At 44.6% G+C, this 21893-nt stretch overlaps 8 protein-coding genes across 8 annotated transcripts; 3 read left to right on the forward strand and 5 right to left on the reverse strand.

Moving 5' to 3' along the window:
• Positions 1-21: 21 nt before the first annotated feature.
• IL334_002677 (uncharacterized protein) lies at positions 22-2868 on the reverse strand (the record flags this gene model as incomplete). Its single annotated transcript, XM_062934418.1, has 6 exons — positions 22-656; positions 708-868; positions 922-964; positions 1016-2314; positions 2370-2727; positions 2812-2868. 6 exons carry the CDS (start codon positions 2866-2868, stop codon positions 22-24), a joined length of 2553 nt encoding a protein of 850 aa, XP_062790469.1.
• A 565-nt stretch (positions 2869-3433) lies between these two features.
• Positions 3434-4990, forward strand: IL334_002678 (phenylalanine-tRNA ligase; the record flags this gene model as incomplete). The annotated part of the gene is made up of 3 exons (XM_062934419.1): positions 3434-4355; positions 4422-4774; positions 4832-4990. 3 exons carry the CDS (start codon positions 3434-3436, stop codon positions 4988-4990), a joined length of 1434 nt encoding a protein of 477 aa, XP_062790470.1.
• Positions 4991-5540: 550 nt separating this feature from the next.
• On the reverse strand, positions 5541-7454 carry IL334_002679 (mitogen-activated protein kinase HOG1; the record flags this gene model as incomplete). The annotated part of the gene is made up of 11 exons (XM_062934420.1): positions 5541-5623; positions 5677-5877; positions 5930-6008; positions 6069-6148; positions 6211-6282; positions 6343-6457; positions 6515-6704; positions 6777-6820; positions 6877-7006; positions 7195-7262; positions 7419-7454. The coding sequence occupies 11 exons, from the start codon at positions 7452-7454 to the stop codon at positions 5541-5543; spliced, it is 1098 nt and encodes a 365-aa protein (XP_062790471.1).
• Positions 7455-8768: 1314 nt separating this feature from the next.
• On the reverse strand, positions 8769-9858 carry IL334_002680 (uncharacterized protein; the record flags this gene model as incomplete). The annotated part of the gene is made up of 6 exons (XM_062934421.1): positions 8769-8961; positions 9075-9302; positions 9425-9507; positions 9586-9625; positions 9703-9749; positions 9823-9858. 6 exons carry the CDS (start codon positions 9856-9858, stop codon positions 8769-8771), a joined length of 627 nt encoding a protein of 208 aa, XP_062790472.1.
• Positions 9859-10535: 677 nt separating this feature from the next.
• IL334_002681 (uncharacterized protein) lies at positions 10536-11472 on the forward strand (the record flags this gene model as incomplete). The annotated part of the gene is made up of 3 exons (XM_062934422.1): positions 10536-10630; positions 10714-11047; positions 11119-11472. The coding sequence occupies 3 exons, from the start codon at positions 10536-10538 to the stop codon at positions 11470-11472; spliced, it is 783 nt and encodes a 260-aa protein (XP_062790473.1).
• Positions 11473-11808: 336 nt separating this feature from the next.
• Positions 11809-12905, forward strand: IL334_002682 (uncharacterized protein; the record flags this gene model as incomplete). Its single annotated transcript, XM_062934423.1, has 6 exons — positions 11809-12015; positions 12107-12204; positions 12263-12373; positions 12431-12521; positions 12587-12682; positions 12732-12905. 6 exons carry the CDS (start codon positions 11809-11811, stop codon positions 12903-12905), a joined length of 777 nt encoding a protein of 258 aa, XP_062790474.1.
• A 77-nt stretch (positions 12906-12982) lies between these two features.
• IL334_002683 (uncharacterized protein) lies at positions 12983-16311 on the reverse strand (the record flags this gene model as incomplete). The annotated part of the gene is made up of 6 exons (XM_062934424.1): positions 12983-14019; positions 14069-14260; positions 14312-14398; positions 14450-14539; positions 14596-15719; positions 15785-16311. The coding sequence occupies 6 exons, from the start codon at positions 16309-16311 to the stop codon at positions 12983-12985; spliced, it is 3057 nt and encodes a 1018-aa protein (XP_062790475.1).
• A 595-nt stretch (positions 16312-16906) lies between these two features.
• On the reverse strand, positions 16907-21740 carry IL334_002684 (uncharacterized protein; the record flags this gene model as incomplete). The annotated part of the gene is made up of 20 exons (XM_062934425.1): positions 16907-17766; positions 17817-18051; positions 18100-18125; positions 18182-18240; positions 18364-18428; positions 18478-18561; positions 18614-18638; positions 18691-18881; positions 18940-19020; positions 19076-19160; positions 19212-19292; positions 19341-19350; positions 19405-19444; positions 19492-19558; positions 19609-19685; positions 19744-19801; positions 19859-20107; positions 20170-20573; positions 20636-21459; positions 21515-21740. 20 exons carry the CDS (start codon positions 21738-21740, stop codon positions 16907-16909), a joined length of 3747 nt encoding a protein of 1248 aa, XP_062790476.1.
• Between the last annotated feature and the right edge of the window lie 153 nt (positions 21741-21893).

Consider the following 21893-nt stretch of genomic DNA (forward strand, 5'->3'; position numbering starts at 1 on the left):
TCTCGCCCTACATAAAGATACTTACGCTTCGGCTATACTTCCTGGCTGACCACTGATAGGATCTATGTCAAATCTCTCCGACGAAGAAACGACCATATTGTCGTAAATACCATCACCCTCTGTCTCCTCATTCCCCCATCCCTTCACCAGACCGGATGCTCTGGCAGACTTGCCTTCATTCTTAATTTGTCTCTTTTTTCGGTCAGTACCGACCCCTCCAATCCGGTAGCAGCTGGCGTAGATCCTCCTTAAAACATCATCATCCGTCTCTCCTTCAATGGAAGCAGGCAGGAAAGCATTTTTGAGAGCCTCTAGACCATCTTTCGCCATCTGCACGAATAAATGAATGGGAACACCGTTGTGAACCATAGCTATTATAGCTTCTGAAGATAAGGAAGTTCTAACCTTCAAGCTTTCGACCCGAAGGACGTCAACGGTGAGTAGCGATGGATCTTCCTCGCAGCCAGGAGCCGGGAGCGCCTTGATCATAGAATCGCGGAGCAAGATTTCCTTTCCAGGATGTTGTTCAGCTTGCGAAGGAGACATGAGCGCTAACAGACCTTTGGATCCACCGACCCGCATCTGCACCACACATGGTCTTCCATTAGTCAGGGCAAGGGACGGATGATGAAAGATTCGTTGCGCTAGGCTTTCAGCTATACGTAGCGAACATCAGTAACGTGTAGGACAGAGTATACACAACTCACACATCAAACCACATCCGTCGGTGAGTATCTGCTCTGTCCTCGCATCTCCCGCTTCTTGAGCTTCTCTAGTGACGATATCTGGTATCTCTTGTATGGCTGATAGTTTGACGCGAGCAGCAGGCACCGAGTCGGAGAACAAAAGCTGAGGACGTGCGGCCCATCTAACCATACGGTCAAGGTAATAAGCAGATAGAACGTAAATGAGACAACTTACTTCGCCATCGGTTGATTTGGCTTCTGGCACAAGTCGTTGTATTCTACATTCCCCGCTCGTTAAATTGCGCACAAAGTCAATCCGCTCCACTCACGCTGCAAAAGGATTTGGAATGATGGCATATCCGGTTCATGATCTCTTCCTGCAGAAATGACTCCTGAAACCTGGTCGGGTGTCTCCACCAACATGACTCCCTGACCATCCGCAGTTGCCCACAGAGCCCTATAAGGTCTGCCTAGAACAATCAAACATCTCCCTAAAAGCATTTCCTTCAATCTTCTCCTATCGCCCGAAGGGACATCCTTGATCTTAAGGTTCAAAATTCTTCTTGATCCGTATCTTCTAGCCAAACGGTGAGACTTTCCAGGCATATCCGGTGCTCTCAATATCAACTTGAACGGAAAGTGGCCTGGTGAGATAGGTGAGTTCGTTCCAAGTGGCTTTGCTGGTTTATTCGAGAAGTCAACTGGTGCAGACTTTGATCGGGACATCGTGCGATAGGGATTGATGCCTTGACTGAGTTGTGTTTCGGGTATCACAGATGCGAATTCAGACTTTATCTTCGTAGGTTCCACCGAGATGGTGTACTGTATCTTACCACCGTATGGCCAATCCAGAGACTCGTTTCCGACACCCTTGAGATCCTTTCTCACTATTGACATTTCCTCTTTATCCACTTCATTAAGTAGGAGTGCCTTCCTGTCTGTGACTGCTTTGACCGTTTTGATCGATGTTACTCTGCTCAATGTCGTTCTTTCTTCGATCCCTTCCACAAAGTTCTTCAGTCGTGGCGCAATGTCTAACAACGGTCCTTCTAGACTCGCCAAGTCGGAAAATTCAAGATCTCCCCATGAAATGAGATCGCTCTCGGAGATCAACCTTTCAAGCTCCCATTGAATGTAGAAATTGACCCCTCGTCTGTGAAGATTTGCTCGATAATTGTCTTCAGTGACCTTGATTGGGCTGTAATCGACATAGGATGAGGTAGCTAAAGGCTCGTTTTCGCCGAGCAAGAATTTTGCAGCTGAAGGTATATTTTCCAGGGATGTCTGAGGAGTGCTGAGAGCGGACGGGGTGGTAGACGTTGAAGGGGAGATTGTGGTCGATCCGGTAGTATCGGTTGATGAAGAGGTGGTTCTCAAGAGGATTCTGTTGATGGCTGGAACGTGGTTTCGGACGGGTACGCTAGTAGTTGATAGAGGAGCAGAGCTTGTCCTCGTAATACTTCTAGTAGTAGAAGTGATATGAGAAGGTACTGCAGGAGGTTTAGGTGGAAGTGCGCGAAGCTTTTTGATTAAATCCGTGTCTTGATCGTTGCAGCTTGCGCGCTTGGCAGGGGAAGCTTGAAGTATAGGCAACCCTCCTTGAGGTATATCGGTTAGTGCGACCGGATCTGTAGAAGTGATACTCGTCAGCTATTTTGGTCCATCACTTCACTGCTGACTTACCGAAAGGGTTGACGTCTTGCTCAGAGCCCATATGCACATCGGTAAATTGTGTGAGATCGTCAGAAAAATTCTCTGCAGCATGTGCGAAATAGAGTAATTCAGCTTCTGCTAGAGCTTTTACCAGTCTTTGAGAGAAACTAAGTAGAGGATCAATCATCTTCTTGACTTTGCCTGGTATTCCAGAGGGACAAGACTCCTTGAAGATACTAGACTGTTCTTCGACAAACTCAGGGAACCCGTCGTAGTCACGCATGAAGTATTGTAGATTTTGGCGTATTCCTTGGATACGATTCGACTCATGATCTTGAGGAGCTCTGAACTGACCAAGAGCAGGTAAGAGTGTTCTTAATCTGTGATACTATGGCAAGGGAGAGTACATTCAGCATCAGTAAGTATGACAAGATGAGAAGTCTTATGGAAAGGCCCGTCGAGCGATACTTACAGCATCTTGTACATCTTGGGGGTAAGTTCTGAGATCCCAATCATCCACTTCTGACATATTCGGTACCAGATAAGATCCAAGATGTTCTCGAAAACAACAAGAACGGTTGGAGAGAAGATAGAGAGGTAAATGAGATCATCTCTCAGCACCGCGACGCGTTATTTCAGAAGTGAAGCGAAAAAGATCTGTTTGAGCGACACGAAATATACCCCGAACTAAGGGTGAGGAGTAGATTGATGATAGGCCAAAGCGTTCAGGTATGTCGCCGGTTGAATGATCCCTTTTCTTCAGGTTGCAGGTATATACAAGATAATGAGAGATGAGTCATCCCAAGCAAGAGATACCTTGACCTAGATGGATGAGAAAAGAGACCAAGTGTGAACAATATTATGAGCATTGATTTACGATCATTCCTTGAATCTCGGATCTCTCTCTCCTGTTGATGATATATAGATAGCCCCGTGCATTCCACGTGATAGGTGTACTGTATCACGTGATTTTACACCTACCTGACCGAATCTCGGAATGTTCAGCATTACTCTGATTCAAGGTGATATAAATTGCTTCTACAACTGAAAGAATATAACTTGTTATGCACAATAGCCAAATCTCATAAATAAAGATGGCTTCAGGTCTAGCTCCCCGACTGCTTGCCTCCTCTTCCCGCTTTTTATCCTGCCCAAAAGCTCGACCAATCGTTTCCATACGGCTCTTTACCTCAACTCGTGCTTCCTCATCAGCCCAATCCACTCCCGACTCATATATCATCAACGGTGTAACATATCCCAAAGATACTTATTCGAATATACCTTCATCCATCTTAGATAAATTAGATCGAAATCTACATCTGAAACCATCACATCCTATATCGATATTACGACAGATTGTTGAAGATCATTTTTCATCTTATACACCATTAGTACCTTCCTCAGCTATAGTTTCGGTCGATCAAAATTTCGATGAATTGGGTTTCCCACCTGATCATCCTGGTAGAAGTCTAACCGATTCATATTATTTGAACAATGAATACATGTTGAGAACACATACTTCTGCACATGAAGTTGAAAGTTACAGAAAAGGTTTAGATAAATGGCTGTTATCAGCAGACGTCTATCGTAGAGATGAAATTGATTCTTCACATTATCCAATATTTCATCAGATGGAAGGCACACATATCTGGTCAAATTCAGATCTTCATCTACTCCCCAAATTGAATGAAGAATTAGAGAAAAAAATATCAAATTATAATATTGCAATAGAAGATGAAACTTTTATATCATCATCAAATCCATTTCAATCGCATCATGATCCTATACACGCTGAACAGATAACGAAACATCTAAAACATTCATTGAATAGTTTGATATTTAGATTATTCGGCCATCAAGCTAATCAAAAAGGTGGTGAACCATTAAAAGTTAGATGGATAGAAGCTTATTTCCCTTTTACAACTCCGAGTTATGAAGTGGAAGTGTTCTGGCAAGGTGAATGGTTGGAATTATTAGGCTGTGGTGTCGTCATGCAAAAGACATTGGATCAGTCTGGTAGGTGATCTAAATTGTACTTGTATGGAACGACCTTGCTGATCATATATACCCTCGATAACACAGGCGTTTCAGATAAATCAGGCTGGGCGTTCGGATTGGGATTAGAAAGATTATCAATGGTGCTATTCTCCATACCTGACATTCGATTATTCTGGACATCCGATCCTAGATTCTCCTCACAATTCAAACAAGGTCAAATAACGACATTCAACTCGTATAGTAAATATCCACCTTGTTATAAAGACATGTCATTTTGGCTACCTCCTGCCTCCACAAATTCATCGAGCGATCAACATGGTGCATCCGCTGCTGGGGGAAAAATATCGTCACCCACCCACATGAAACCATTTCATGAGAACGATTATTGTGAGATCGTAAGGGACGTAGCTGGTGATCTAATCGAAAGCGTCACTCTGGTAAGTAGCACTATTGGTCGATATGTGTTCTTGCTGATCATATCCTCGATACTATAGATCGACGACTTCACACACCCTAAAACCAATAGGCAAAGTAAATGCTACAGACTAAACTACAGACATATGGACAGGAATTTATCAAACGACGAAGTGAATGAATTACAGAACATAGTCCAAAAGAGGGTAGTGGGAGAAATGGGTATCGAGATGAGATAGATTGTCTTGGCAGTATATAATCAAGTACTCAAGTAAACAGCCAAAAGTGATGCCATGTAACGATGTCACGCCATTCATGAGTAGGCTTATCTGCTTGTGTTAGTATCATTACTTAACAGACCATGCCAAACTAGACCTTTGTCCAGTGACGCGTGTTTTAACCATCTTGCATTCATTTTTATGTAAATTACTCGGAAAAAAGCAGAAAAAGAGCAGAGGGAACTTGTGAGAGAAGGGTGACGAGGTTGATGTATGGCGAGGAGAGGACTCTCGTGGTGTTGGAGGCACAGGGAGTAAAGTACTACAATTAACAGGCGATAAAGATATAAAAGGGAAAATGACCCAAAAAGAGAGATGATTGTTGACCACTTGATGAGCATGGTTCGAGTGAAAAAGCGAAAAGGCAAAACCGGACAAGGAAATTCTAAAGTATTGACATTTGGAAGAGGAAAAGGCCCGGACCTTGATGCTGTTTTTTGTAATAATCTAAGTTGATAACCAAAAGTGATTCCCAAACCCACTTTCCCATTGACCAATCTGGTTGGAACATCTAGGATGCAGGAGCGGCACCGACTTCTCCGACTATAGGACCTTCGGCTTCGTTGTTTGAGATGTCACCTAGGTTGTGGAAGTCTACAGTGATACCTGTCAGTTATGCTCCTAAGCAGAACAGACTGGATACTTACCTAAAATTTCACTGTACATCATGACTTTCCAAGTGTCCACAGGTAAATCGGCGTCGTTGAACGACCAATCGAATACTTCAGCAGCAGATGGCTCATCGGTGGGATCGTGATAAGGAGCGAGGTATTCATGAGATAATCCTTCGGGGGCGGAGATACGTGTTCGAGGGTCGAATACGAGCATCTTCTCTAACAAATCGAGGGCTAAACAGGATCATCAGTTCATGCTACCGTCGACATGGCTACAGTTACTCACAGAGAGGATCGGCGTTGGGGAATTTGGTAGCGAAAGGAACTTTCTCTCTCTTGGGCAGACTTTGGACGAATCGGAGGGTCTACGATAAAGATTATGAGTTGAGCTTTCTGGAACAAACTTGTGGCAAGCGATAACTCACGTTCTCAGAAGCGATGGTTTGGATAACATCGTCAGGGGGAGTACCGAGTAATTCGGTGATGATAGAGAATTGATTGACATCTGTGTGGCGAGATTTAGTAAACTATAACTCTTCGTTGTACCGCCAATGAATGATCACTCACGGTCTTTTCCGGGGAACAAAGGCTTTCCTTCTAACATCTCAGCAAAGATACATCCTGTACTCCAGATATCGACTGATGACAGTACGTAAGTCAATTAAATTGCTAGGCTAATCTGAATCTCGACCAACTCACCAGCAACGTCGTACTTTTGCCATGTCAACATGATTTCCGGTGCTCGGTAGTATCGAGTTGATACGTAACCTGTCATTTGAGGGTCTTGGATACGAGCGAGACCGAAATCGCAAATCTGGACATTTGGCAAATCAGCAAATCGCAAGAAAGGACAAAAGCAATATCTACTCACCTTCAAATCACAATTCTCATTAACCAAAATGTTTGAGGGTTTCAAATCTCTGTGAACTACACCAGCTGAGTGAACGTATTTGAGACCACGGAGAATTTGATAAAGGAAGTATTGGATGAATTGTTTTTCAAGTGGTCGGGAAGTGAGTAATCGATGGAGATCGGTACCAAGCAGTTCAGTAACAAAGTAGCTAAAGGGGGATGAGGGTAAGCTTATTCCTGCGCAGAGCTGTTTATGACACGAAGCCAGATTTGACACTTACATGTCTTCAAGGGGCGAGATAAAGATGTCGCTCAAGGAAATGATCTGAGTCATAACACAGTCAGCGCATGACAGTAGAATACAACGGGTGAACAGCTCACGTTTTCATGTCTTAGATGTTTGAGCAATTTCAATTCCCGATAAGTTCTCTTACTCAATACAGGTGTAGAAAAGGGTTTCATGATCTTTTTGATGGCCACGGAAGTACCGGAAAGTTGGTCTTTTGCGGAGCTGCAGACAGTGATTGACAGAACAGAATTACGAAGAGTGAATACAACGAATGATTTGCAGAGTTTCGGTGAAGGAAGAGGGAAGCATAATGCCGTAATTATAACGAAAAGCGTGAGATAGTTCAGAGACAACATATGCCGACGAAAAATCAGCAAATGGACTGGCATCAATAGGTAAAGACGACTGACCAGACAAGACCAAAGGCACCCATACCAACGGGTTGGAGGTCAACATAACGAGTGGTCACTTCGAATACCTATTGTTTGTAGTTCGCCACTGAATTAGCTGGAATTCGTGCACCGCGAAAGACAGGCGAAAGGTTGGCCCAATCAACGTGGAATACACCGTGCAAGTATAGATGATTCGCCTTTAAATGAAGATGTTTAAGGCAGTCTCAGATGGATTCACTCACGGTACCGAAGATGGAGAGTTTGACGAAATCGGCCATTGTATATAAGCTGTAATCTATTTCTGAGAGAATCAACCACATGCAAACGCGGATTTTATGAGAGATTTTTATGTCGGTGGGGAGAGGTGACAGGAGACATCAGAAGTAAGAAGCATAAAGATACAATGCAAGTACACGAGTCATCAGCTTGGGCCGTGCTATCACAGTGAGAAGATGGTTTACGCACCAGTGAATTTAGAGTAAAAACGGAAGTATTGATGGAAAGAAGCTCAGAATCGTTCCACAGTGTGGTGGTTTGATTTAGTTTTCACTGGGAAAGACAGGTGTTGAAGGATTCCGCGGGTTGAGGATGAAAGGTATTTGGAGCGATAGATGTAGGTGAGTTACCGATTTGTCTCTTGAACGACTTGTCACTTGAAGATCAACGCTTAGTGTGTCCTCCTGTAGAAAGTCTTGTTTGCGCAGGGCGATCGGTAAAACGAACAATGACCTATCTAGCCTAAATATCGGCTTTGATGGGATATCCGAATAGAAAGAAGTATTGATATGGTTGGGAGAGAGAGGAGCGATAAAAGATGGTGAATTGAATGAAAGGATGTTGAGATGAATGTAAGGTTTTGAGTACGAGTAAGTGAGTGAGTGTGGTAGAGAGTGAAAAAGGTCGTGGTTTATGGGATTTAAGGATAGTCACTCTACAGCGATGTTTTAAACACCTTTTATTACCCTGAGAAAAAGACAAAGATGAAAATCATAATGGATCACCGTATTAATTTGTAATGCCCATTAGAAATCTGTATCAAATTCATCCGATTAACAAGAATAACCATTCCTAATCGACCCGTGTGTGCTTTTTTTATACCCTAATTCGGCGTTTTACCCAAAGTGGCACAGTTCAAAACCTCACTTTCCCCCATACTGCAAATGGGATTTAATCTCAGTGGGCCACTCTGAAATCAAAAACCATCCGCGTCAGCGGCGCAACGAGCTTTCATTCAGCTGCTAGCGACTTATTAGAGGTGTGGATAGAAACAGTATCGTTGAGGTGGTGATATTCAGCAGAGTGTAGCGTCTTATTCTTTTTCATGCATATGACACGTCAAATGCTAAATGAAGAATCAGAATATCTAATTGATGAATGGCCTTCCAGTGTTTACTCCCCGAGGACATATCAGTACGCCAAAGTAAAAGCGTGTCTTAGATGAGGATGTCGAACAACATGCAATTAACTGAAATTGTGGACATGCAATGCAATGCTATGGTATTATACTATGCTACCCTGGGAGAACTCGATTTGTTCTACCATCTTCTGTCTAGATTGTGCGCAGACAAATTGGCCCCTACTGACGATTCGCATTATTGTGCTTTTGCATCTCCTACGACTCCCCCTTGACTCTCCTGTATACGAAACGGTGACTCGAGTCCTTCTTCAGCTCTTGACGCTTCCAGCAGTGGCAATATCTCGCCATCGGTATGCCCTAAAGATACCCAACCAGCTTTCAGACCATTATTTATTATCGTCGTTAATATTCGCTCAATATTCTCGTTCCTAGATGAGTAGACATAATTAGCGGACAGGCTCACATGAATTGATTCCATTCGCCTGCGATGATCCAGACCACAGCGGCGTTTACTGAGTACCATACGAAAACGTTCACTTACCTTTGCCTTATTTCCTCGAGACCACCTTTCCAACCCCCGTCTTCATCTCCATCTAGCGATTTAGTCAATTTCTTCACTTCATCTTCCAATCCGTCCAACCTATCCTGAACGGCATCACGTCTTTTTTCTTCTTTCCGCGAAGATCGCAGTGATTCTGCCACTATCAGACCGGCTCCTACTAGGAACAAGAACGTCTCTGCCAGTGTCGTTGCACCGTTCTGTATCGCTCTATCAAGGTCATATCAGTTCATGTCTAGGTGAAGGTGAAACAATGGAGCCAAATCCTGGGGACGTGTCATGGTTCTGCTTGGTATGACAATTCATGACTGTTTCATTCGCAGATAACTCACCGAGCATCATTCAATGGTTTGATCTGACCAGATTCAGCATTCAGTAATCCCATTCTCATCCTAGCTTCGGTGCGGTGCATCCTCTACGTCGGGAATTCCATATATTCCATATAATGTCAATTGGAGAAGTGCTCGCAAGTCGCAGATAGATACAAGCTCACCTGCGCTAGACCTATACATATGTTTTTAAACGTATCATGTCTGTTCGAGGTAAAGCTTCAGCTTGAGAAGCCAATTCCGATTCCTCAGCTGATTGACATAGACAGATTCTCACTCACTGAGCGGCTTGAGCCTTTATAGTGTTCGCTATTGGTTTAGCTAGTGTCTGAAAGATTCTCGTTAGGTCACCCATCGCCTCCACATTGAAGTAACAACGAGAAGGAGGGAACGAAACGTACTTTTACCGCTAAGCTGAATATCTTCACCGAGGCCATTTCACCACAGTATCATCAAGTTGAATTTATTTGAAGTCGCGTTTGTTGTGTCGTCACTGCATCAACTGTTCCGGTATGTGTATATATGTATATCGTCTCATTTTTGTTCCCAGAATTTGTCAACAAATCTAATCCTTGGTACTGATTCTATTCTTGAACCTCGTTTGCCGAGGTAAAACGTGTTGCATATGCAAGTAGCTTTACGTAACTTGAGGACAGTTCGGTATGCTTTCGGTGATGTCCGTCTTTCTGCGGTGCCCGGAGGTTTGTTACCCTGAGCTTTAGTTTGCACACCCCACCTCGGATGACACATGGTGAAAGATGGGGGAAAAGGTGGACCGAGAAAAGCCAAGAGGAAGGAGAGTGACTAATGAACCGATTGCGACTTCGTAGACCCCATAACTCTACTGTACTGTATCATCGCCTCTTCTTTTCTGCTATGCATTCTTTCATTCTTTCGTCGATAGAAAGAAAAGGAAACATATACATAGCGCCGGACGCTCAATAGTTACCTTGCCAACACGGAAGAAGAAGTCACCTGAAATACCGGTATAAAAAGGATCGGCGAAAAGAAAGGACGATCGGTTGACCCGAAAGAAAGTGAACTTTATCTTCTATCCATCTAGAAATCACAGAGACTCGGTCACATATCTACCTCACAGAGAGAATCAGTCAAGATGCCTACGTTAGTTATACGTCAAAGCCCATCCAGTACTACTACAAGTAATACTTCAACGCAAACAGCTCCTGTGTATAATCAAGGTCCAACCGGGTGAGCTATCATTCTCGTTCAAATGGTCCGAACATTTATCATGACGGATTACATCTCGCTAACCATAAACTGTTCTTTAATAGTGGCTCAACAACCCTCTATCTGTTCACATTCCTGATCACGATCTTAGTGCTCGGCTTAATATCATCCGGGCTATTAATCCGAGCATACATCCTTCGAAGGAGATTCCACCGAAGAGTGGAAGAGGCAATGAGAAGAGGAGAAGCTTTGCCACAAGACGCTGCTGCCGCTTTGGGTTTATTACCTAGACGAACGGGATTCAGAGGTAAAAAGGAAAAGAAACACGGTCTAATGCCTACGATGTGGGAAAGTGAGATGAGAAGAAGTGAGACAGGATTACTCGACGACGATGAGAATGAGATTGACTTGAGTGAGAAAGAGTGGGATAACTTGACTGTAAGTTAAATTGGAATCTAGAAGGATACATATATCAGTTCTTACTAACGAAGCCTTTATGGGTTTTATAGCCATTATCAGTACTCCATTTCACGAATACAGACCCTACACCACCACCAACCCAAGTCGTGATTCCTCCTCAACCCACTCCAGCAGCTTATATACGGTCCCTGTTCTCATCAAATGGTCTACCCACATATGGATCTAGACCACCTTTGACTCATCGTCCGACCTCGACTGTAATCCCAACTTCCCAAGCAGTCTTTGCAATTCCGGAACCGGGAGAGGAAGTCGTTGTAGGTGTGATGATAGCCATGCCATGTGAAGGAGTTATGGAGGAAAGGTGGAATTTATTGGAAGAAGGTGAAGAGAGAGAATTACCAGAAGTTTGTTTAGGTGTAATGAGTACAAGAATAAAAGAATAGATCAATTAGCCGTTCGTTGAATTGGGGTAATGAAATGTTCACTACGAAGTGAATCTTGTAAAACGTAGATAGTATGTACTTGGAAGTCGTTGATGTCATGCAATACACAAATGATTAAACAGTATTTTAACTGCACACTGATACATTATAATCAAAATAGCTCAGACATTGATGTCTATATGAGCATAGTCTTTCGCGACCATCCAAGTTAGACTACAGATCAAAAGAGGTATACTTCCTTTGTTTGAGGGTAAGACGGGATACTGGCTTGGTCACGACTTACATCTACTTGGATGAACTTTCGATCTCACCTGATATATAGTCTGGTCAATTATAATGTCAAAGAAGCTAACAGAATTGGAAGCAGCAGCGCTCACGTCATTTACGCCGGCGGGTCAAGCGGCGCTATACAATATCCACCTAGCACAGCAAGCTGAGAAAGATGAGAGGGACGCCTTGAAAGCCGCAGAGGAAAAGAAGAAAAAGTTGCTGGAAGATGTCAGACCGGAAGAAGTGAGGCCTGGGGAAGTGGTTGATGGCTGGGTGAGTTTCCCAAAATGTAACATCGTGAAGCTTTCTTCCTGCACCGGGTGTCACTCGTTACGATATGCTGACGCCCTATGAATGAACATAGATTCAAGAGTGGTGTCCACCTCTGTATCAATTCCTCGACATTTTCGCCGCTCCTCACCTTGCCATTGGCATCTTCATTCTGTTTCACATGACGTATTGGTAAGTCCTCAATAATATAACAGCTCATCCCTCACCACATATTGACTATTGAGATTAGGTATACGACGCCATGGTATATCCACTTCCTGATTCCATGGCCAACAATATACTTGATACCGATATATTGTACTTGGAAATGTATGAAGAACCCCAAGGACAGGGTATTATTGCGAGTCCGTCTCTTCAGCACACACATCTGGTACTGACCCGTGCATTGGATGAACAGGCTATCCTACTGGCCTATACTGTGTGTGCTGGAATACCTCGAGATCTTACTATTCAGGGATCAAGCTCGATCGATGGTTTGGTGGCCTAAAGTGAGTCTCCTCTCTGACGATTCCTCTCTGACGATTATGAGATCATGCTTACACATTCATGATAGCTGAAAGCGATTTTTTGCTTCGTCATCTATTGTGTTATTGATAATGATGTGATTTTAGATTCAAGAGGCAAACCAAAAGACAAAAAACCTGTATATGTGAGTTGATCAAAATATCTTTCGTTCAGCTCATAAGGTTGCCGAATAGGGAGCCGTCAAACTCATAGAAAGGTTTCTCCCTTCTCCGCCTGAAGAAAAGTCCAAGGATGCCAAAGAAAAAGATAGAAAAACCAGTGAAGACAAGGACAAGGACAGAAGATCAAGCAGAGAAAAGAAATCGAGTAGAGGTAAAGATGAAAAGGATAAAAAGAAGGCCAAATAATCATGAACATGGAACTACTGAATGCATATCGTACAGTTTGCTCTACTTATGCTAGGTGTATGCGATAATGGATTGCTTCACACAGTGAATTCTCTTACTCTTGGATTATCCAAACCAGCAGATAATCTCTTAGTTCTACCTTCACTTTCTTCGGAACTTGCCCTTATATCCCTTTCATCACCTTGTCCATCTTTCCTCTTGATTCCAGATCCATTCAATACAATAGCAGCTGAAGCCGAAGCCGATCTACTGTGACTGCCTTGCCTTTCCACACCTGCCGAGGAGAAGAATACAGGTGCACCTCTTCTGACGATACTTGCTGGATTCGAGTCGGAATTCGCAGTTCGTGAAAGATGACCATCACTTGTGGAAGAGTGGACACTCAGAGTCGACCCGTTGGAGCTTCTCGGAGCTCGCAGAGGAGGGAAAGGCGATGAAGTGCTTTGAAACTTATCTGCTATGGGTGTTGAAAACAACTTTGCCCGTTCATCGACTGTACCAGAGGGATAATGCTGGTCTTCCATCTTTTCTGAGGCGTTCGATACCGGAGTATCAGGGAGGGGCACTGCGGCTGCGGATGTATTTGACACCGCCTCCAGAGTCGGCTTCGGGGTTTTGTCGTTATCGTGAAGATCAGGGATAGGTTGTTGCGACTCAAATGTGGGCAGAGGTGATGTCGGCGATATAGGCAGATCTACTCGCGGAGGTTCTGTATTGATTATACTGTGAAGCGTGTCAACGCTCTTTTGTCGTGGTAAAGAAATATGACTCGAGGTGAATAGCTTCGTCAAGCTGGGCTTGGCGGGTAGCCGAGGGGCTTTCTTAGATTTAGCAGAGCCTATGATGGAAGGCGGAGCAGACTGATCTTCATGCAGAGCCGGGGGTATTTCGGAAAGCGGCGTAACGGGTGATACGTCTCCAAAGTCGATTAATGAGATGGCGGTTTCCATTCCTGTTGGTGAAGGAGGTTCTGCGAATAGGACTTCTCGCTTTTCGATCAGTTCATTTAGTATGCTGCCGGATATATTTAGTGAGGGGCCTAGGGACAGCATCAGTGCGTTTTGGGTCATTCTATTTGTGGCCGAGTGTCGAGGGATCAGGTCGAGCAGCATCACTATGGACGTGTCAGCTATATGCGTCAGTCGGTCAAGACGTTAACTCACCGATATCAGCAAGTAGGAACCAATGAGCTTGGGGTAGCAGGTCGACTAGGCTCTTTAGATTCTCCTGTTCGTCACGCTGTCCATCCTCCGCTAAGTCAGAGACAAGAGGTGCTCTATTCACAGCTTTTCCTTTTCCTTTGGCGTAAGCTTCGAAGCGAGGAACGAGGTGATTGGTGAGGAGTGGTGATGGCACTGTATAATTGCTGTCAGCTGATGATCTCATTCTGCGATCTAGCTACTTACATTCTCTTAGATATGATTTGAAAAGTCCTGCTACGGCATGAGGGTCTAAATCTCCTGGGTGGCATTGTACAAGATCGATGTCCGCGCCTGAGTATTGCAAGATGAGCCTAATCCAAGCTTCATTGAGAACAAGCTCACCAGAATCAAACTCTTTCCGCAACCTGGCGATATGACTACTTCTGCCGCTAATTCTGAATATACCTTCTTCTTTCGGTCCCCACATTTGCACTATTGCAATGTCAGCTTCAGCTCGATTCACAACCCGTAGAGCTGGCTGTACTCACAGTATTCAACCGATCGGATCAGGACAGCCGGCAAACATTTTCTCCTTCTCCTTTCCCACTCTGTCAAACCCTCTTCGTCCATCTCTGTCCCACCCCATTCCTTTCCAGCATCGACGATGTCCCTTCCAAACACCTTCCCAGTCTGTCCGCTACTCGATCTTTTTATGGTTATGATTTCGAATACCGGTCCATCAGATGACGGTATAGCTCCTGCACCAAACTCGTAATTGTCCGATCTAGATCTATCTCTACTTCCTCTATTCCCTAATCCTGATCCCCATGAACCCGACGGCTCGAACCCGTTCTTCCTTGATGGTTGTCCTAACGAACTCATCGAGCTGATACTTCCTCCGACACCTTTTGACCTCAACCCAGCCCAGCCTTTCTGCACCGCTGTCCCGGCATGTCCTAACACTCTTTGAGCGGAAGCAGGGAATTTTTGTGATTGTCCGATTCCAGATCCAGCTTGAGTTTGAAGTGAAGCTGAGGAGTCTGATCGGGTGAAACCACCACCGGATTGTGCTGCAGCTGCTGTCCAAGCAGCGATCTTACCTCTGATGTTGCCTATATTGTCTCTTGGCGGTAGGGGCGGAGGACCAGCGAAGGATGATGAAGATGTGGATGGTGAAAATGCAGGTCGACCTTGACCTTCTCCTAATCTGCTCCTACTTGGTCCGGCCGCTGTGATACTGGCATAAGAACTCTTTCTGGGTGGGAATGGTGGAGGTGCCATACTTTCTTCCGGTAACGATTGAGATGTTGGTACTTCTGCCATCGATTCTAATCCTTTACGCGGCGGTAGAGCGGGGGGTAGCGATGTTGAAGTGGGTAGGGAGGAATCATCTTTCGGTGGTGGTGTTCTAGATTTCGAACGTAGTGCTGCAGTACCACTTGCTCGTCTCAACCACGAAGGTTTCGATTTGGTCGTAGGTTTATTTGGTGTATCTGCGTTACTCTGTAAGCTTTCCAACGAGTCGAAAGCGGTAGGAACGTTCGTCGACGAGGTCGTATTTGGGGATGAAAGAGGTTTTGCTACTTCAGCGTAGGATATACTGAGTGATGAAGGCCGAAGAGAAGCTCGTTTAGCTAGCAGGAATGAAGACACACCGGACCGAGATGATTCGCTGTGTCATAAAAATAAATTAGTATGTGATGTGCAAAATGACAGAGGGGAAATTTTCATGCTCACCCAGTCTCAGGCAGTTCCTTCTCCACAAGCTTCGGTGAACCTTTCTTCTCCTTGACCGTCTCGTTCTCCTTCTCCTTGCCCTTCTTATTCAGAGACATTGACGATTCTGGTCTTCTAGGTAGTTGCGGCGGTGTAGGCGTAGGTTTTGTACTTGGAGAAGGAGGTGGGGATCCTCCATTTGTCGAATGGGATTGTATTGGCTGAGATAAAGTGGGCTGATGTGATTGCGATCGTGATTGTGATTGTGTTTGTGATTGGGGTTGCGATTTTGCATATTCTACCAAGTTCAAAGTGATAGTTTGAACAGGACCCACGCTCATTCTTTTAGAGCTGGAATTTGAAGTGGGATTGGGTGATTGTAAATCTTCTTTCACTTCTGAAACAGGACGTGATTTGTTTTTATTTGAATGCATACTTGATCTGTTTGACACTCCAGATACTACCCTTCTTGAATTTGATTCGTTCTCTGATATCTCAGATAATGGTCTGCTCAAACTAGGTCGTTCTCTTTCTGTCGTTGTTGACATTGTGATCCGAAATGAAAGGAGTTGATTAGAGTGAAAGGATATGTTTGGAGGGCGTTGATCACTAGTATTTGAAAGGAGTGTAAAGCAGCAGGTCTGCTAGACTACTTTATCCTATGTTTATATACCCATTGAAATTGATAGGATCTAATGTTGATGAGAAGCTGTCGACGATAGGAATGCTTTTCGTGTTGAAAATGGACGTTAACGTTACTGTTGATACAACTAACGTAAGAGAAAAGGGATCACTGCTGTTCCAAGATTTATGTGGGGCGCAAGGGTGAATTGGTCGGACGCCCAGGTCAAGTGTGTGGGAGACTCTTGGCGTTGTGCTCTTGCTCTTGCAGTGAACAGTGTGATATGGTAGATGTAAAATAGTATCGTGATATCAGTTAACGCGTGTAGACGACAAACAACGACGATTGCTAGTGTCAATTACTTGGGTACAACCCTAAAAACACAAAGTAGTGGCACAGTGGCAGGCGTCGTGATGTCAATTTGGACCTTGTGCATGCATAGTCTGAGGTGAATACAACAGTAGATACATGAATACAGACAAGAGATCACGTTCAACCACCAAGAATTATTCGACAAGCAATTATACGTTATCACCTTTGATACCCAATCCTAATCCTTCTGGTTTCTTCGGTATGACAGGTTTCTTCTTTTCAGGTGAGACCGACAGTCCACCATTCTGTATAGCGTTAGAGCTTAACCTTCTTGGTTTAGGTGGGATCTTCGGGACGTTGTTGTCTGGTTTGGCAGATTCTATCAGCCCATTCTGAGGTGTCCCATTAAAATCCAATGATTTCTTAGGCAACGGTTTTGAGCGTGGTTTGATCGTCGGTGTTTGCGCAGTTGAAGGATTCTCAAATTTGGCGCGCAATTGATTTAGTGATAACCCATCTTCCTTTTCTGGAGACGGAGATCTTGGTACACTAAGTCTCGGTTGATTTGTAGATGTTTTCGTATCTGTGGAAGATTGGGGTGTTAGATTGACTCTGGGTGGTAGAGGTGGAGGTTGTCTGGCATTTATTGTGGAATTAGGGACGATGACAAAATCGCCTGTGGATGAAGGTGTGATCGATGAAGGGGCTGTCGAGTTGGATGATCCAGTCCCATTGGGTAAGATACTTCTTGAGCTTGATCGTGGTAACGGTGATCTCCTATCTGGACTGAATGGAACAATGGGACTGCTTTGCATGTTGGGTGATAATGCGGACGCAGGTGCTGGTTTAGGAATGGCAGGTGGAGCTCGTCTTGCACTTTGCGACAACGAAGCGGCTGAGTTGGACGCCAGCGCTCGAAGAGAGGATGAAGCTGTTTGGGTGGAAAGCGATTGAGAGTGAAGTCTGCCTGTGGCTGTGATTGGTGAATAAGTCTCTTTCATAGATGCAGCAGATGATGGACGGGGTGGTAATCGTGGAGATGATGTTCGCAGTGTCGGTGTGACAGAAACTGACGTACTGATCAGTACCAGTCTGTCAGCTTGTTAGGATACCACTCACCCTCGGTCAAATCTTTAATCAAATCCCTCGGACCGCCGTGACCTCTCATTACACGTTCCACTTTCTCATCCATCTTTTTACCACCACCGCTAGACAAGATAGAATGGACGATTTCTTTTGATATCTTGTCTTTTCGAGCGTGATCAACCTCGCGGATTGTAGCATCGAATACAGCATAAACAGGTCGGTGATCCGAAGTCATCAATTCGGCTCGACTATATTCTTTCAGACGGAGCTATGTATACTGGTCAGCTGGTTCCAGCGCAATCGGTTGGAGACTTACAGCAGACCCTTTGAAGAGGATTCGATCTGATTTACATAATGTCAGCTGCAGGTTTCCATTGGCAAAGCTCCGGACTGCGTACCTGTCCAGGCAGGTACTCGTTGCTTCTCGCTGGTGTCATAATCATCGGTACCGTTGTCACTGCGGGGAGTCAGCATGTTATCATCATGGCAGCGGTTCAAGCTCAAGCCTACTACTTGTACGTTGGCCTATGACAACAATGAGTCAGCTATACTTTTGATACCTTGTGAACAAGAAGCTCACTTGAAAAGTATGGGCCCCTCGTCATACCCAATGAACGTTTCGCCAGCATCCATCGCGTTCAGAAGCTACAAAGGCAATTAGTACGCGAATACAATGGACGTCAATATCACTGACTTGATCTGCACCCAATAGTGAATCCATATCCCCCTGCTCGATCGCTTCTCGGACTTCTGAATTCGGTAGCGCGATTCGGTAATTCTACCCTTTGGGTCAGCTCGCATTTCTGAAGGTGATTTCTGATGTAGCTTACGAGATCCGCCGACCATATGATGACACTGCTCAGATTGATCAGCTTGATACAGACTAAAAAAGCGTGATTCAGCTCACTCATGGTCCTCTACCATTTTACCTCTGCCAAACCTCATTCCGTTGGTCAAGATTCTCCAATCGTTGTTCCTTTCGTTCACGTTACTTTGCCCAGCCGTCAAATGACTCGTGACGAAACATATATTCGAATCAAACAGCTGTAATCGTATAGCTACACCACCTTTATTTCCTGAAAGACCTGATAAACCGGTCTTTCGCAGGCGTGCGAGTCAGTCATGGCGTTGTTGCGCAGGATTCAAAACTACCTACCTTTTTAGTAGTACTTTCGACATTCCTTATATGTGGTGCTAGTTCCGATTTGATGATCATGATCAATGCTGAGCCGACGAGCTATGTATAGGCTTTCGTTAATGGTCGGCAGGGTGGCTTTCGAGAGCAAACTCACCTGTTCGCTCCGGAATAACAAGTAGTCTGACTTCTTGGTTTTGCGCATAGCAAACGTGTCCATGATGAATTTCTCCCACATTCGTCTACATATCCAGTCAGCTATGAAATGTTCCAAGATCACAAGGAATGCTCACTTCTTTGCTGGGTCGGTTTGCAGTATTTGACTAGCAGTAAGTTCGACTATTTCTTGGAACGCGATCATGTATACATCGGGTCTGGGAGGTCATCAGCGAGTTTGTCATCGTCAAGATATCATGGCTCACTCGGTCGTATCTATTTCGTAAACACCTGTCAGCTCACGTGATACACTGCAGTTGATGCGCTTACTTGGTGGGAACAACCAAGAATCCAACGCCTCGTCAGGTGCCTATTTCTTGTCAGCTCAGTCAAACAGATTGTCACAATATAGCTCACCTTGCCGTTCAGGTTCCATGTCCCCGAGAAAATGGATAAGAACTTTGGCTTGGAGTATTCGTTCATCCTGTGACATAGTGGATCAGCAGGAATTAGTAATGTATACTCCTCACTTACCTAGTCATCAGGGCAGATTGAACGGAGTCACTTATTGGGTCAAATAGTATGACAGGTCGTTGACCCGCCATCATTCCCTACAATCAAGAACAGTCAGCTGAGTTTCACGAGGTCATTCGGTAGAACCGAGCTCACCAACAACATATCAATCGCATTCTGCTTGCCCTTGTCTTGAAAGTTATTGATATACGCTCTAACGTCACCGCTCGGACATTAGCTCTTCCTCATTATCGCTAGACAGAACACGCACCGTCCAACTGATTTCGTAGCATCGCTTAGCAGTCCCGCCAATGTCTTCTTCCCGCTCCTTGTGGCTGAAGTGTTGAGAGCGCCAGTACCGGCGTAGATCTTGCTTAGTCTATCCCCGTTATCCGCCCATAGCTCTCTATGAGCCGACCAGAGTGTTTGCGATGATTGTAGGGGAGATCCAAGAGAGCCCAGGAAACGTGACAAGGTTAGTTGCGATATCACATCTTGTACGTAATTGGTCCTGTCGAGACTATACTTTTGTCGTCAGCTCGGCGTCCAGATTCGCTGGATCAACAGCGAAGGGGTGCTCACCAATCCAAACAGTTGGTCCTAAATATCCCCTGTTGTTTCTCAACCACACCACCGGTACCAGTATCAATAGCGGTCCAACCGAAGTCCTCCATAGAATCAACTACTTCATTCAACCTCATGGAGAAATCATATTTGACCATTTCATGTCCTCCAATTTTGACCACGTAGTGGAAATCATATGGGGTAAGATCTAATGTACCTCTAGCTTGATCATCTAGACTATTGTCTTTGTCCGGATTGGTTTCCAAGGTGTGTTTGAGCGATTCGAGGTGTTGAGAATAAGCGGAAGATAACATTGATTCTGCATCTTTCTGTCCTAGTAGGTTTATAGCGTGGACAGAGTGGTAATGATCTAAAAGTTCTAGGAAATGCCGATCAAACGCGGGTTGTGTAGCTTGTGGTGGCTACGTTGGTGTACAAGCGATCAGCTGGGAGCACGCTCAGGCTCACGCTGAAAGGAGCTCACCCTGGTGATCTCGACCTTCTGTTGCAATGTACCTAAACCTTGACTTGGTTGTTCCCAAAACAGAGGAACACTTCCTCTCACTTGAGCGTAGCTCATTACAACGCTGTCTGTAGCTAGGATCAATTCCGTTTCGACGAAATTGGCGACTTGACCATCATCATCTATGCCTCTCGTTCTAAATCTTGCACCTGCTCTTTTCCAACTCAATCTAGATATCAGACCTAAACTCGCTACCTCCGGTTTATTTGCATCATTCCAATTTCCAGTTGAGATAGGTAAGCTCCCTACGAACCCTTGAATAATAGGTAATAGTAAAGCTTGTGTGTCTAATTCTAATTTCATATCTTCAGATAAACCATTTCTGAATGATAAGAAAGTTGATAATAACGATTTATTCCATACAAACCTTTCATCGAATGTTTCTAATGGATTCAATCCTATATCCTTCTCAGATAACAACCAGTTCGAATCACTCAATCTACTTGATATATCCCATTTACAATCTTCTGCATAAAAGAATCCACCTGATTCAAGATATTTCTTCATTCCATTACATGGGTTTTCCAACCCCGCTTGTTGCGCCTGTGATTGAGTACTAGACGCTGATGCTGCACCAGATGGTACCGGATCATCGTATTCGTAATCCAGTGATGCCATTTGAGATGATGCGATCAATTCGGATGAATCCCAAAATGATGTGGATAGAGAATGGAATTCAACTCCTAAGACTTTTGCCGGGCGGAGAGACGAGGATGGGAGAAGAGGTGGTAAAGGCGTAGAATGCGATACAAGTAGTAGGAATATCTCTGGTATGGGTGATCGCTCTTTGACATACATCAGTCGGTTGTATACACAACCAGTAATGATACAATCACTCACCACTAGGGACACTGGTAACTCCCAGCACACCCTCGACCGCTCTACCTCTGCTAGCTTTGACCAAACCACCGATATCCACCTCTTCGATTGGCAGAAACTCAGCCACCACCACGCTTTTCGAAGCCTTCGATTCGGATGCATCCGGCTGACGGAATATCAATGCATGAGTTGAAGTCAAGAGAAAGAATGCTCGTGGTGAGGGTCGGAGGTAGAGTGTTGCTGGCATCGTGGTTGACTATTGGGGAGGGGCTGATGAAGAAGACGGATAGAAAGACTACGAAAGAACGCGCCCAGCTATACAGCTAGAGAGAGGGATGAGAGACAAGATGAGCAGTTTGATATGGCCATGCGACGAATGGATAGATATCTGCTAGATGAA

Source organism: Kwoniella shivajii, chromosome 3 (genome assembly GCF_035658355.1).
Source record: "Kwoniella shivajii chromosome 3, complete sequence".
NCBI lineage: Eukaryota > Fungi > Basidiomycota > Tremellomycetes > Tremellales > Cryptococcaceae > Kwoniella > Kwoniella shivajii.